General features: G+C 45.0%; 1 protein-coding gene across 5 annotated transcripts in view; it reads left to right on the top strand.

The window, feature by feature from the left end:
- Positions 1 to 12438, top strand: part of PTPN6 (protein tyrosine phosphatase non-receptor type 6) — a 42475-nt gene that overhangs the window by 22524 nt on the left and 7513 nt on the right. For all 5 annotated transcript variants that reach the window (XM_035140291.3, XM_035140292.3, XM_035140289.3 and 2 more), the window contains 7 exons: positions 1803 to 1919; positions 5569 to 5682; positions 7194 to 7290; positions 8081 to 8151; positions 8246 to 8395; positions 9989 to 10120; positions 11701 to 11855. In XM_035140291.3, coding sequence (XP_034996182.3) covers positions 1803 to 1919; positions 5569 to 5682; positions 7194 to 7290; positions 8081 to 8151; positions 8246 to 8395; positions 9989 to 10120; positions 11701 to 11855 — 836 coding nt within the window. The remainder of the gene's footprint in view (positions 1 to 1802; positions 1920 to 5568; positions 5683 to 7193; positions 7291 to 8080; positions 8152 to 8245; positions 8396 to 9988; positions 10121 to 11700; positions 11856 to 12438) is intronic.

The raw sequence follows: 12438 nt of genomic DNA, 5'->3' as shown, positions 1-12438 counted from the left end.
CCCACGACGGAGTGAGCTCCCATTGTTCAGTCCCAGCTTCTGCCCACCTAGCAGTTTGAAAGCACGTCAAAATGTAAGTAGATAAATAGATATTGCTCCTGCGGGAAGGTAAACGGCATTTCCGTGTGCTGCTCTGGTTTCGCCAGAAGCGGTTTTGTCATGCTAGCCACATGACCCAGAGGCTGTACGCCGGCTCCCTCGGCCAGTAAAGTGAGATGAGTGCCGCAACCCCAGAGTCGTTCGCGACTGGACCTAACGGTCAGGGGTACCTTTACCTTTACCTTTAGGGATTTGAACCACCTCTTTCTGATCTAAGGCCAGCATAGCCATCACACTATGTGAGATCTTCTCACCACCCTTAATTGCCTGTTGCTGCAGCCGGTTAAACAACCAAGCTGTGAGGGGAAATAGGATGGGTGTTAGATGAATGGGGCACTAACCACCATGAAGTTCTTCCGAGGAAGCCCTGTTGAAACAAATAGGAGTTGCATAAGAAAACAATATAGGTGCACAAACATCCATTTATGGAGGGATGACGTTCTGGGTCATTGTGCGTGTTGGTGGAGCACATGTAATCCCGCCCCACCCCTTTCCGCTTCAGTCCTTTCCTCTTCCAGTGCAAAACATGGCGTGTGCACGCTCAGGCGTGTGCGCATCAAACACATGCAAAATGAGAGTTGCCTGTAGTGGTATTTTGAGATCTCCCAATTCACCCTCGGCCTATAGAGTGAGATGAGCGCCGCAACCCCAGAGTTGTCCGCAACTGGACCTAATGGTCAGGGGTACCTTTATCTTTACAGTCATACCTCGGTTTAAGTACGCCTTGGTTTGAGTACTTTCAGTGTAAGTACTCCGCGGACCCGTCTGGAACGGATTAATCCACTTTCCATTACTTTCAATGGGAAAGTTCGCTTCGGGTACGGACTTCCAGAACCAATTACACTCATACTTCAGGTTAAGTACGCTTCAGGTTGAGTACTCTGTGGACCCGTCTGGAATGAATTAATCCACTTTCCATTACTTTCAATGGGAACGTTCGCTTCAGGTTAAGTACGCTTCAGGTTAAGTATATTCCGCGGACCCATCTGGAACGGATTAATCCACTTTCCATTACTTTCAATGGGAAAGTTCGCTTCAGGTTAAGTACGCTTCAGGTTAAGTACAGACTTCTGGAACCAATTGTGTACTTAAACTGAGGTACCACTGTACTTCACTTCAACAGCAGAAAGCCTTGGTTGATCATGTCTTGTGTTAATTGGTGTAAGCTTGTTAAATGTGATGGGACCCAGGTGGTGCTGTGGGTTAAACCACTGAGCCTAGGGCTTGCCGATCAGACAGTCGGCGGTTCGAATCCCTGTGACGGGGTGAGCTCCCGTTGCTTGGTCCCAGCTCCTGCCAGCCTAGCAGTTCGAAAGCACGTCAAAATGCAAGTAGATAAATAGGAACCGCTACAGCGGGAAGGTAAACGGCGTTTCTGTGTGCTGCTCTGGTTTGCCAGAAGCGGGTTTGTCATGCTGGCCACATGACCTGGAAGCTATACGCCGGCTCCCTCGGCCAATAATGCGAGATGAGCGCGCAACCCCAGAGTCAGTCACGACTGGACCTAATGGCCAGGGGTCCCTTTACCTTTACCTTTACCTTGTTAAATGTGAGGGTTGTTACTTGCAACTGGTTCTGGTCAAAACCTCCCAGAGCACTGGAAATATAACTGATCAGCAAAAAATTATGCACGGGAGATGCGTGTTACACTGTTACATATATAAGGGGCATGACTAATAATATATTTTTTATTTTCCCCCCAGAAGGGGAAGTACACAATTGGGGGCACAGAGAGATTTGGCAGCTTGGCTGACCTGGTGGAGCATTTTAAGAAAGCAGGAATTGAAGAGGCGTCTGGATCCTATCTGTATTTGAGACAGGTACTGATATAGATATACACAGAGAAGTATAGACTGTGTCTTCTTTACCCATCCCATTTTATTTTCTCTCTTATTTATAAAGCTTGTTAGATGCTTTTCTCTAAAACAACTGGAGGAACACACAATTAATGAGAAAGAATTTAGACAATATTATTTGTTGGGGGCAAAACAAAGCACCCTCAAATTAAAAACAAACTTTTTCTGTCCCATGTTTGTTATGTGATGTGGTCTATGGAAAGTAATATGATGCATGTTTATTGTTTGTTTTTTAAGTCATCTCAGTTATGTGGCTTTTCAAAACATTGGAATACATATGGTTTGGGCCTAATCCTTTAGCTTGAAATTTTTTGCAAGGGATTGTGATGGCGAAGCAGTTTGGGGAAATACAAGTAAATGGCTTAAATTTCATTCAGTGAGATGGACAGACTTGTGGAAAATTTCTAAAGTATATTTTTTAAAAAACTAAAAAGTTATTCCTGCAGATGAGGAAGGGAAAAAAGCTGCCGCATTTCCACAGCTTTCAAGTATTATTGTAATAATGGATAATGCAGCAGAATCCAACTGGCATGCTGGAGTTACCGTATCTTAAGCACAGATTTTGTTAAAGCCAAGGGGGGAATTTATCTAATACATAGGAAGTGCTGATGACATTAGATCAGAAAGACTGTGGGTGTATCGAGAAACAGAATAAGGAAGTAGGAGAAGTAGAATATCGGTTTTGACTGTAGATCTGGAAAGTAGAAAGACTGGTCTCTGATTAACTTTGAGAGGCTAATTTCCAGATGGTATCAACATCTTTACAACATCTGGTGCTGTGTAGGATTTAACAAATAACTGGCGTAGGATCTGGGTACCATTAATAAAGGAACCTACTTGTATGTCTGGTGAAGTTGCCCCTGTATAAGAAACTATGGACAATAATTTCATGAATTATGGTCACACATTACAGAATACCTCTGGAATAAACTCCAGAACTGGTGAACAAATGATGTACCAACCACAATCATTTTAACAAAAAGAGGGGGGGGCATGAGTATTTCAACAATTAAGAGTGAAGATATGGGACATAGCCTTAATGGGGAGAAACACGGTTTATATGAATTTTTGGGCTAATGACCAAGAAGTTTCAAAAGAAGTCATGAATGCTTATTTATTTTTGGAGAGATGTCACTGTAGCAATGGCATAAAATGCTACAGTGACTGTGATAAGATAGTTTAATAAATTGCAACACATATACAGTGTATCTTATAATGTGTTGCAATTTATTAAACTATCTTATCACAGTCACTGTAGCATTTTATGCCATTGCTGCAGGCAGTGGAAGACAGGAGTGCCTGGCGTGCTATAGCCTATGGGGTCACGAAGAGTCGGACACGACTAAACAACTAAACAACAACAACAAGATACAGTGTATGAATTTATTAGAAATAGTCTATGACCCTTTATTCTTTTATGTGCTTTTTCCTTCAGTTTTCCTCTTACAGATGAATTAAAATATTAATTTTAAAATACAGTCGTATCTTGGAAGTCGAACAGAATCTGTTCCGGAAGTCCGTTCGACTTCCAAAACATTTGGAAACCAAAGCGCGGCTTCTGATTGGTTGCAGCAAGCTCCTGCAGCCAATCAGAAGCCGCAGAAGCCCCGTCGGACGCTCGGCTTCCAAAAATAGTTCGCAAACCGGAACTGTCACTTCCGTGTTTGCAGCGTCTGGGAGCCAAAACGTTTGAGAACTAAGCTGTTTGAAAACCAAGGTACTGTACGCCTGTTTGCTATGCAAGAAACTTGTGCGGTCCCAATATACACAATATATTACAATATATACACAATATTACAATATTACAATATTACAATATTACAATATATACACAATATACACAGCAAAATGCGCTGGGGATGTTGGATTGCCAAGGTTCCACACCAGTTGTCGAAAGAAAACCCATAGGTGTTTTCTGCTATGGATATCAGGCTGTAGCTCAGTGGTAGAGCACCTGATTTGCATGCAGAAGATCCCGGGTTCAATTTTCAGTCTCTCTTGGTACAGCTGGCTATCTCCCTTGTCTGAAACCCTGGAGCGCCAACTGTCAGTCTGTATAGACCAGTGTTTCCCGAACGTGGATCTCCGGCTGTTTTTGGACGACAGTTCCCATCATCCCTGACCACTGGTCCTGCTAGCTAGAGATGATGGGAACTGTAGTCCAAAAACAGCTGGGGACCCAAGTTTGGGAAACACTGGCTTAGATGTCATCAGACTCAGTATAAAGCAGCTTCCAGCATTTCAGCCTTGTTGGGTTGTGCTTTCTGCTGCCTGTTATTGGAAGCGCTGGCTCTCCGTTGCACTCATCAAACATAACTATGTGTAAGCCAGGCCCTGCCTGTTGTGAATTCTGAATGCAAAGACAATCAGTGCGGAGTCAAGGCCAAACACACAGGGTAGTATAGAGTGATCTGTTTACTCTATAGAAAAAAAGTCTGCAATTTGCATAAAATGTACCTACATGCAAATTTATATACCAGTACAATTATCATAGAATCATAAAGTTGGAAAAAAACCCCTACAATGCAGGAATCTCAAATGAAGCATCCATGGCAGATGGCCATCCAGCCTCTGCTTTAAAATCTCCAAGGAAGGAGAGTCCACTTTCCGAGGGAGTCTGTTCCACTGTTGGAAAATTGAACCAGAAGTAAAGTAGAAAAACAGTGCATCTCACCATAGTGGGGAAGAGCTGATGTGCCTGCTCATTCTACAGACTAGATCCTGTTGATGGGCAGGTTCAAGGCTCCTCCTCTCCCTTTTTCTGGAATCTTATCGTTCAGCCTGATTTGGACTGGAAAGCCCTCGCGTGGAGGATACCTTCAAAATAGAGGGCTGCTCTATGTAAAGTGGGACACAGAGACACCTTGGGATATCAGGAACTGATTGTAGCTCAGTCAGTAGAGCATGAGACTCTTAATCTCATGGCCACGGGTTCAAGCCCCACCTTGCATTGGAGGGGGTTGGACTAGATGACCCTTGTGGTCCCTTTCAACTCCTGAAATATACCCGGAGTCATGTAGTGATTTCATGCTCTTTATTGCAGCTCGTAAGACAATGAGAGTGAATTCCCCCCCAGACTCAGGCTTCATATACATTATTTACGCAATGAGTCCCTTCTGATTGGATGATTCTGCTTCCCTCCTGGAGCCTGATTGGGCTCCTACTGCAGGCCAATCAGTTGTTGCATTCTAGGATCCTACTGGCCTAATAGGCTGATTAACTACCTCTTGGGGTCTGATTGGTCTGCTCCTGCAGGCCAACCAAGTTGTTGCATTCTAGGATCCTACCAGCCTATTGTTCTAGGATCCGAGCTCGGTACATAACAACTCCCCAATTATATGCTTCTATGTTCCCCTTCTCCCTCAGCTGATCATTTTCCTCTCTCCTTGGTGGATGTCCCCCCCCCCCATCCCCTGCTATTCCCTTTCCCAGCTCATGGGGGAAAGTAGCCGCCAAGCAAAGAGATAAGCAGCCCAGATTCTGGGTTTGTGGGTAGGAGAGCTTTGCTCCTTGACCTTATCTTTTGTTCTCGTCTCCAGAGAGACCTCTTTTTGTTTCTCACATTTCCCCTTCTTTCCTTCCTTCCTTCTTTCCTTTCTCCCCTTCCCGCTAGCCTTTCAATGCCACCCGGGTGAATGCAGCCGACATCGAGGACAGGGTACAGATGCTCAACAAGAGAAGCCAAGAGGAAGAGGCTGCCAAAGGAGGATTCTGGGAGGAGTTTGATGTGAGTGGTGAACTGTGAAGCTTGCTCTTCCTCGTGATGCGTTGTGGGATCTGGAACTCCCTACATAGTCCAAAGACTCCTGTCCTAATTCTTGGCTTATCCCCAAACTCAACTGGGGGTGGTGTTCTCATGCATTCACAAGACCTCATTGTTTTGATCGCTAGCATTTTTAGAATGCATTCATTTATAAAGTCTTTTGCATCCTGACATATCCTAAGAATAGTTAAAGCAGTTTACAATAATATATCTATATAATAAAAACATAGAAAAGAATTGAAATTGGAGGGCATCAGCTAACTGCAATGGAGAGATGTATTCTTAATTGCCTGCAAAAGTCAAGGGGAATAGAAAAGTTTTCAGCAGGAGTTTGAAGGATAAAGCAGAAGACACTTGCTGAAATTCTTAATGGCAGAGCACTGTATAGGACTAGGCCAACGACACTAAAGTCTATTTTGTGTTGATTAGGGCTGGGCAATATATGGTTTTCAACTTTGTGATATATCACCAGCTAAACATTACAATATACTGATATATCAGAATGTCTGAAATAAGGATAGAGCTATGTATAGGCACTGGCTGGCTTCATGGTTTTTCCCACATTGTGATTTTTGCATAGGACACACACACACACACACACACACACACACACACACACACACACACACACAATGAGTCGCAATACATTGTCAGGTCAAAAATGATTTAAAAAAAAAACAAATTTCATGATATAGACTTGAAATTGGTTTTGGACGATATATCGCCCAGCCCTAACACACATCATGATTTGTGATATATTGCTAGATCAAAAACTATATAACCGATATGACAGTATGGACTTCATACTGGTTTGGGACGATATATTGATATACAGTGGTACCTCATTTTGAGTCCGCCTCGTCGAGCGTTCATTTCGTCGAATGTCCGCAGCAAACCCAGAAGTGCCGGAATGGGTTACTTCTGGGTTTGCCACTTGCGCATGCGCAGAAGTGCAAACCACTCCACGCATGTGCGCAGAGCGGCACTTTGTCATGCGTCCTTTTCGTCTAGCCTCCGGGGTTCCGGAGCAGATCCTGGACTCAAAACGAGGTACCACTGTATTGCCCAGCCCTAGTGTTGATGTCAAGTGAGCCTTGCCAACTTGGGAGACAACCAACGACAGTGCTGGAGATTATCTCAGTGTCATCGATGTGTATGGCACATCACAAGCAAAAACACCTGCCCCAAGACACTTGTTATTTCAATTTTGATGCAAGAGAGGGAGGTGTGGGTGAGGGTAAACTTGGGTGCTTCCTCATGCTTGAGATATGCTTCCGGTTGGTCACTTCCTGTTCCTGAGGGAGGTTGCCTGTGCCTCCCGCCCCCAATCCACAGGCAAGCGCTAATAGCACCTCTCAGCAGTCCCATGGACAAGCTGAACCCATGAATCCCAGTTTTTAGATCTCTCTCTCTCCTCTAGCTGTAAGCCATGCTTGCCCTTATTAAACACTCCTCCATGCCTCTTCCCCTTTCAGAGCTTGCAGAAACAAGAGACAAAGAACTTGTATGATCGGCATGAGGGCCAAAGACCAGAAAACAAGGGCAAGAACCGCTATAAGAACATTTTGCCATGTGAGTCTGGAGTTCCACATATCATCTTGACCCAAAGGCTGGGCCTACACAGGCCACAGATTCAGGTGGCAGAGGAGTCTGAGGCAGTGCTTTTTTTCAGCCAGAACTCAGTTCTAGCACCTCTCAGGTGGGCACCATTGCCATTCTAGGAGAATGAGGGAGGTGTTCATGCTGAGTTCTGGCACCTCTTTTTCTAGAAAGATAGCACTGGTCACAAGCAGTGCCAGATTTACGTATAAGCTAAACAAGCTATAGCTTAGGGGCCCACTCTCTTGGGGGCCCCAAAAAAATTTAAAGAAAAAAAAAACTGGATGTACATTTTCAAAATACAGTATAAGATAAAGAACAAATAAAATAAAACCTACATACAATAGTGTTTTGTGTTGTGTAGGTCCATAAATTACAATATATTCAACACACAAAAAGAGTGACAATTTGTTGTTGACAACGGACAGCTGGACATATAAAGGGCCCCAATTCCTTCAGTACAGGCATCCCCAAACTGCAGCCCTCCAGATGTTTTGGCTTACAACTCCCATGATCCCTAGCTATCAGGACCAGTGGTCAGGGTTGATGGGAATTGTAGTCCAAAACATCTGGAGGGCCAAAGTTTGGGGATGCCTGCCTTCAGTAGCTTAAGGCCTCATCAAACCTAAATCCGGCCCTGGGCACAGGGCACATGCTGCTACCTCTGTTTCCATCTTGGGCCCTGAAGAGAGTGGGTTGCAAAAGCCCCTGTTGCATATGGCGTTCCTTAGAGACATACTAACTGTGCTGCCTCCTCTTTTAGTTGACCACTCTCGAGTCATCCTCCAAGACAGAGAACCTGGGTCAGATTATATAAATGCCAACTACATCAAGGTGAGGAACTGAGTCATGTCTTCCAGAAAGAAGGGTGGTGGTGGTGGATTTTCGCTCCAGGCCCTTTATATTTTACCTCTTTGCCCACTCGCAGAACAAGCTCTTCAGCCCTGAGGAATGCAGCAAGACTTACATTGCCAGCCAAGGTTGCCTGGATGCCACCACCACCGATTTCTGGCAGATGGTGTGGCAAGAAAACTCACGAATCATTGTGATGACCACCCGAGAAGTGGAGAAAGGAAGGGTAAGGAGGGGCAAGCGGGGCATTCCTCTCCATCCATTCCTCCACCTTCTCAGCATACACTACATCTTTCTTGCTCAGTCTTCATCTCCGGGGTTGGGAGAAACTCCCTTGAAATATTTCTAGGGCTGAAGGTGCTGCTGCCAAACATTCCGCACAAATGATGTACAACAGCCAATTTCTTTGCTGCAAAGCAGGGTAGGGAGAGGCTCAGTTCCAGCAGAGAACGGTTTCACATTCTCATGTTAACCCTTCCCTTCCCACCACTTTGCTGACCTGTGGGGTTTCACACGCACAAGGTGGGAAAGTGGATGTTGGGGGGACCGGGGGGGGGTGTTTCAGTGGCGGGGAAACCAGGACTGTGGAAAGATACAAACCAAGAGCCAAGAGTGTTGCAGTGGTGCTCTCTGTCAGATGGTGTGTAGGCCTCTTGGATGGTGGTCCCCAGTGGTGTAGTAATGGGGGGCGGGGTGCCGCCCTGGGTGGCAGGCTGGGCAGGGGGCAGCAGGCTGGACGGGCTGACCGCCTCCGACGGCCGCTGCCATCGAGGAGATGCCCCGATGCAAGCGAGACTGCCTCACTCCGCAGCTTGTTTGCAGGGTTTGCCGTGGCGCCGCGTCATATGCCTCCTGTGCATGCATGCATCGTGATGCGCAACACATGCGTGCAACGGACACCCCATCCTTTGGTGGGGTGCCTTTGGGTTTGCCGTCCCGGGCAGCCAGGAGTCTAGTTACGCCACTGGTGGTCCCTCATTTGCAAAATGCCATCCCTGGTGAGGTGTGTTTGTCTCCCTCATGATTGACTTCTGGGGGGGTGGGGTGGGGGTGGGGATAAATAAACACCCAGACTTTGGATGGCTGAAAGTTCACTGTTTCTGGCAACCCTGAGGTCACTGGTTTTTAGGATTGTTTTAGAATGCTCCTTTGGGGTGAAGGGCAGGATATTAATGAATTAAATACATAAAATTCCCATCAGCCCAGCCAGCATGGCCAATAGCCTGAGGTGACAGAAGTTATAGTCAACAATATTTGGATGGGACCACATTGACTATCCCTGATTTAAGGACTTCCTTCCTGTCTCCCTGCTGCTGCTTCTCTCCTCCAAATCACTCTGGTGAAGGAGTAGTCAAATCGTTTTTTAATTACCCATGTGCTGTTTGCATGTAAGGTGTTATTGAACTCTCACCATCCTCAGGTGGTTATTTTGGTAGATTTCCTTCCGAGTTTTGCTTTAGGTGAAGAAGACGGCTGTGATCTTCTTCCCACTTTCTTTTGGGGGGGGGGAGGTATTTAATCTTTATTGATTCTTTTAGTATACATCACAATTATCATTTTCCATCAGAGATGTACATAAGAAGAAGAAGAAAATGCTTAAATGTTTAAAATGAAATAAAATTATATAGTAAAGAAGTAAGACTTCCCTCCACCTGAATGTGGGTCCTCTACAATTCTATATTAACTGCATATTGAATAACATCTAGTTTATACTTATCCAATATATCCATAAATTATGTCACCTTGATTCCAGAGATGCCAGAGATTCCAGATGTTCCCACTGGTCACCCATCAATACCTGCTTTCTGTTTCCTAACAGAACAAATGTGTCCCTTACTGGCCAGAGGTGGGCAGCAGCAAAGAGTATGGGCCGTACATTGTGGAAAACATCGGAGAACACGATGCCTTAGAATATAAACTCAGACAGCTCTGCCTTTCATCAGTCCACAGTGTGAGTACACCAAGCCTGGAGAACATTCAGTTTATTATCGCTACCAGGGCCGTCTTTAGCATATGTGCCGCCGGGGTGCAAAGATCCGCCTAGCGCCCGCAAATTTACTTTAGCTTCCCCCAAATAAACCTCTACAGTCATACCTCAGTTTAAGTACGCTTCGGTTTGAGTATTTTCAGTTTAAGTACTCCGCGGACCCGTCTGGAACGGATTAATCCACTTTCCATTACTTTCAATGGGAAAGTTCGCTTCAGGTTAAGTACAGACTTCCGGAACCAATTGTGTACTTAAACCAAGGTACCACTGTATTCAGCTTTTTTTGGAAGGGGGGAAGCCAAAGTTGTTGACGACCATTTTTTTTGGGGGGGGGATCGCTCACCTGTAACAGAGTACGGAGTAACAGAGTGACGGAGGACGGGGGTGGGGACTTTCGCTCCATTGCTTTTCACTGCCGCCAATCGAGAGGGACTGGTATACAGTAGGTATACATTTGGCTCCCCCCAGAATTCGGCGCCCGGGTGCCCCGCACCCTTTGCACACCTGGGTAAAGATGGCCCTGATCGCTACAAATATTGATGATGAAAATAAGGACCCGTAGGAAAAAAATATCCCAGCATTTTGCCCGCCCCCTGGATGTTTGCTATTCCATCTCCATCTCTGGCACACAATCTACTCATTCTTTTAATATTTTAAAAATATATAAAATGTGTAAAGTATATTAAAATTTGCAAAGTTATTTTTTCTTTGTGAAAAATTAACAAACAAATTTTTAAAAAACAAAACAAAAAACAAAAAAAACCACTGGGGTGCTGAAGTTTGGCTGTGACGCCAGCTGTTTCCTCTGTAATAACGGAGCACGTGAATCATATATATTCTACAAAAACAACGGCTAGTGCCCTGAAATGTCTGCTGCTGGTTCTGTGTTGCTTTTTCCTTCCCCCACCCCACCCCACAATGCCTGTGTGGGCAGCTTCATTTGCTTTTCTCCAAGTGACTCCGGAGATTCATATTTCCATTCTCGCCATTTTTGCCTGAACATCTTCGTGAATCTGGGACCTCAAGGGCTGTGTAACACTGATGCTGTTGCTAATTGGCTCCAGGACAATTGCAGCAGGCAGACAAAATGCATCTTAACACATGAAGCTCCCCTAATAGCCAATATGTGGAGACAGCAGAAGTCTGCTTGGCGCCACCAGGCTCTTCATATGGACTTCATCTGGCTGGTTAGGGCAGTTGGGGGGGTGGCATGTCATAGGGAGAGATGGGTCTCATCCAGTCTAAAGTCCTCCTCTTGAAATAAAAGCCTCTTATGGGGCTTGTGCAGGAGAGCTTGCTTGCGGACTGCCCCTCGGGGGTCAGATTTGTTTGCCTGCCCTCTCTGGAGACAGTCACCAAAGCCTGTGGGAGAGCAGGGCCAATCTCATTCCTCCAGCCATCAGGCCTGAGAGTTAGGAGAGGGTTGGGTTACTTTCTCTGACTGTAAGCTTGATGGGAGAGAGCAAGCCGGTGGGTTGAGGGATAGACAAGGGAGTTGCAGGCATGAACCCACATGAGGGTGTGATGTTGTTGCCCCCTGCCAGAGTGAGGTTGTGCGAGACATCTGGCATTACCAATACCTGAGCTGGCCTGACCATGGAGTGCCCAGCGAGCCTGGAGGAGTTCTGGGGTTTCTTGACCAAGTCAATCAGAAGCAAGAGAGCATTCCTGGAGCTGGACCCATTATAGTTCATTGCAGGTGAGTGAGTTGGCACCGTTGTTAATTCACTGCTCGATATGCAGCAAACAGAAATCTATTCTCTAATGATCAGTAAAATAAACTGGGAAAATATCACGGTGCCGGTATATAAACCAGCGATAAATTTTGGCACCTGCTCATAAGTCTTAACAGGTTTATTCCACAAGAAGTGCTGATCACTGCTATTTTATTTTTTATTTGGAATAACTCTTTATTGGGCTTTCTAATAGGGATAATAAATAATACAAATAAACAGTCCAAGTCTTCTCATGCTATTTGTATATCACAAAAATAGTGTAATAAATTTGCAGTGATATCTGCAACATTTGGTTCATTCTTAGTGGTCAGTGTATACCGTAAACTTGGTTTAAACAAAAACAATTATGGAACAGGATAGAAGAAAATTAACAGCTAACATTCAACATCGCGTAGCCTAATCAGGAGCCCTTGTGGTTGTGCTTAGATTAAGTATGAGAAATAGTCACTTTTCCTCTTGTGTTACCAATGAAACAAAATAAAGTGTTGGTATATTAATGATCATGGGAGGGGGGGTTCAAAGCAAATATAATAATTTATGTTTAAA

The sequence above is a fragment of the Zootoca vivipara genome, chromosome 15, assembly GCF_965207765.1.
Source record: "Zootoca vivipara chromosome 15, rZooViv2.hap1.1, whole genome shotgun sequence".
NCBI classification, from domain to species: Eukaryota; Metazoa; Chordata; class Lepidosauria; order Squamata; family Lacertidae; genus Zootoca; species Zootoca vivipara.
This window is presented reverse-complemented; position numbering and strand designations above follow the sequence as displayed.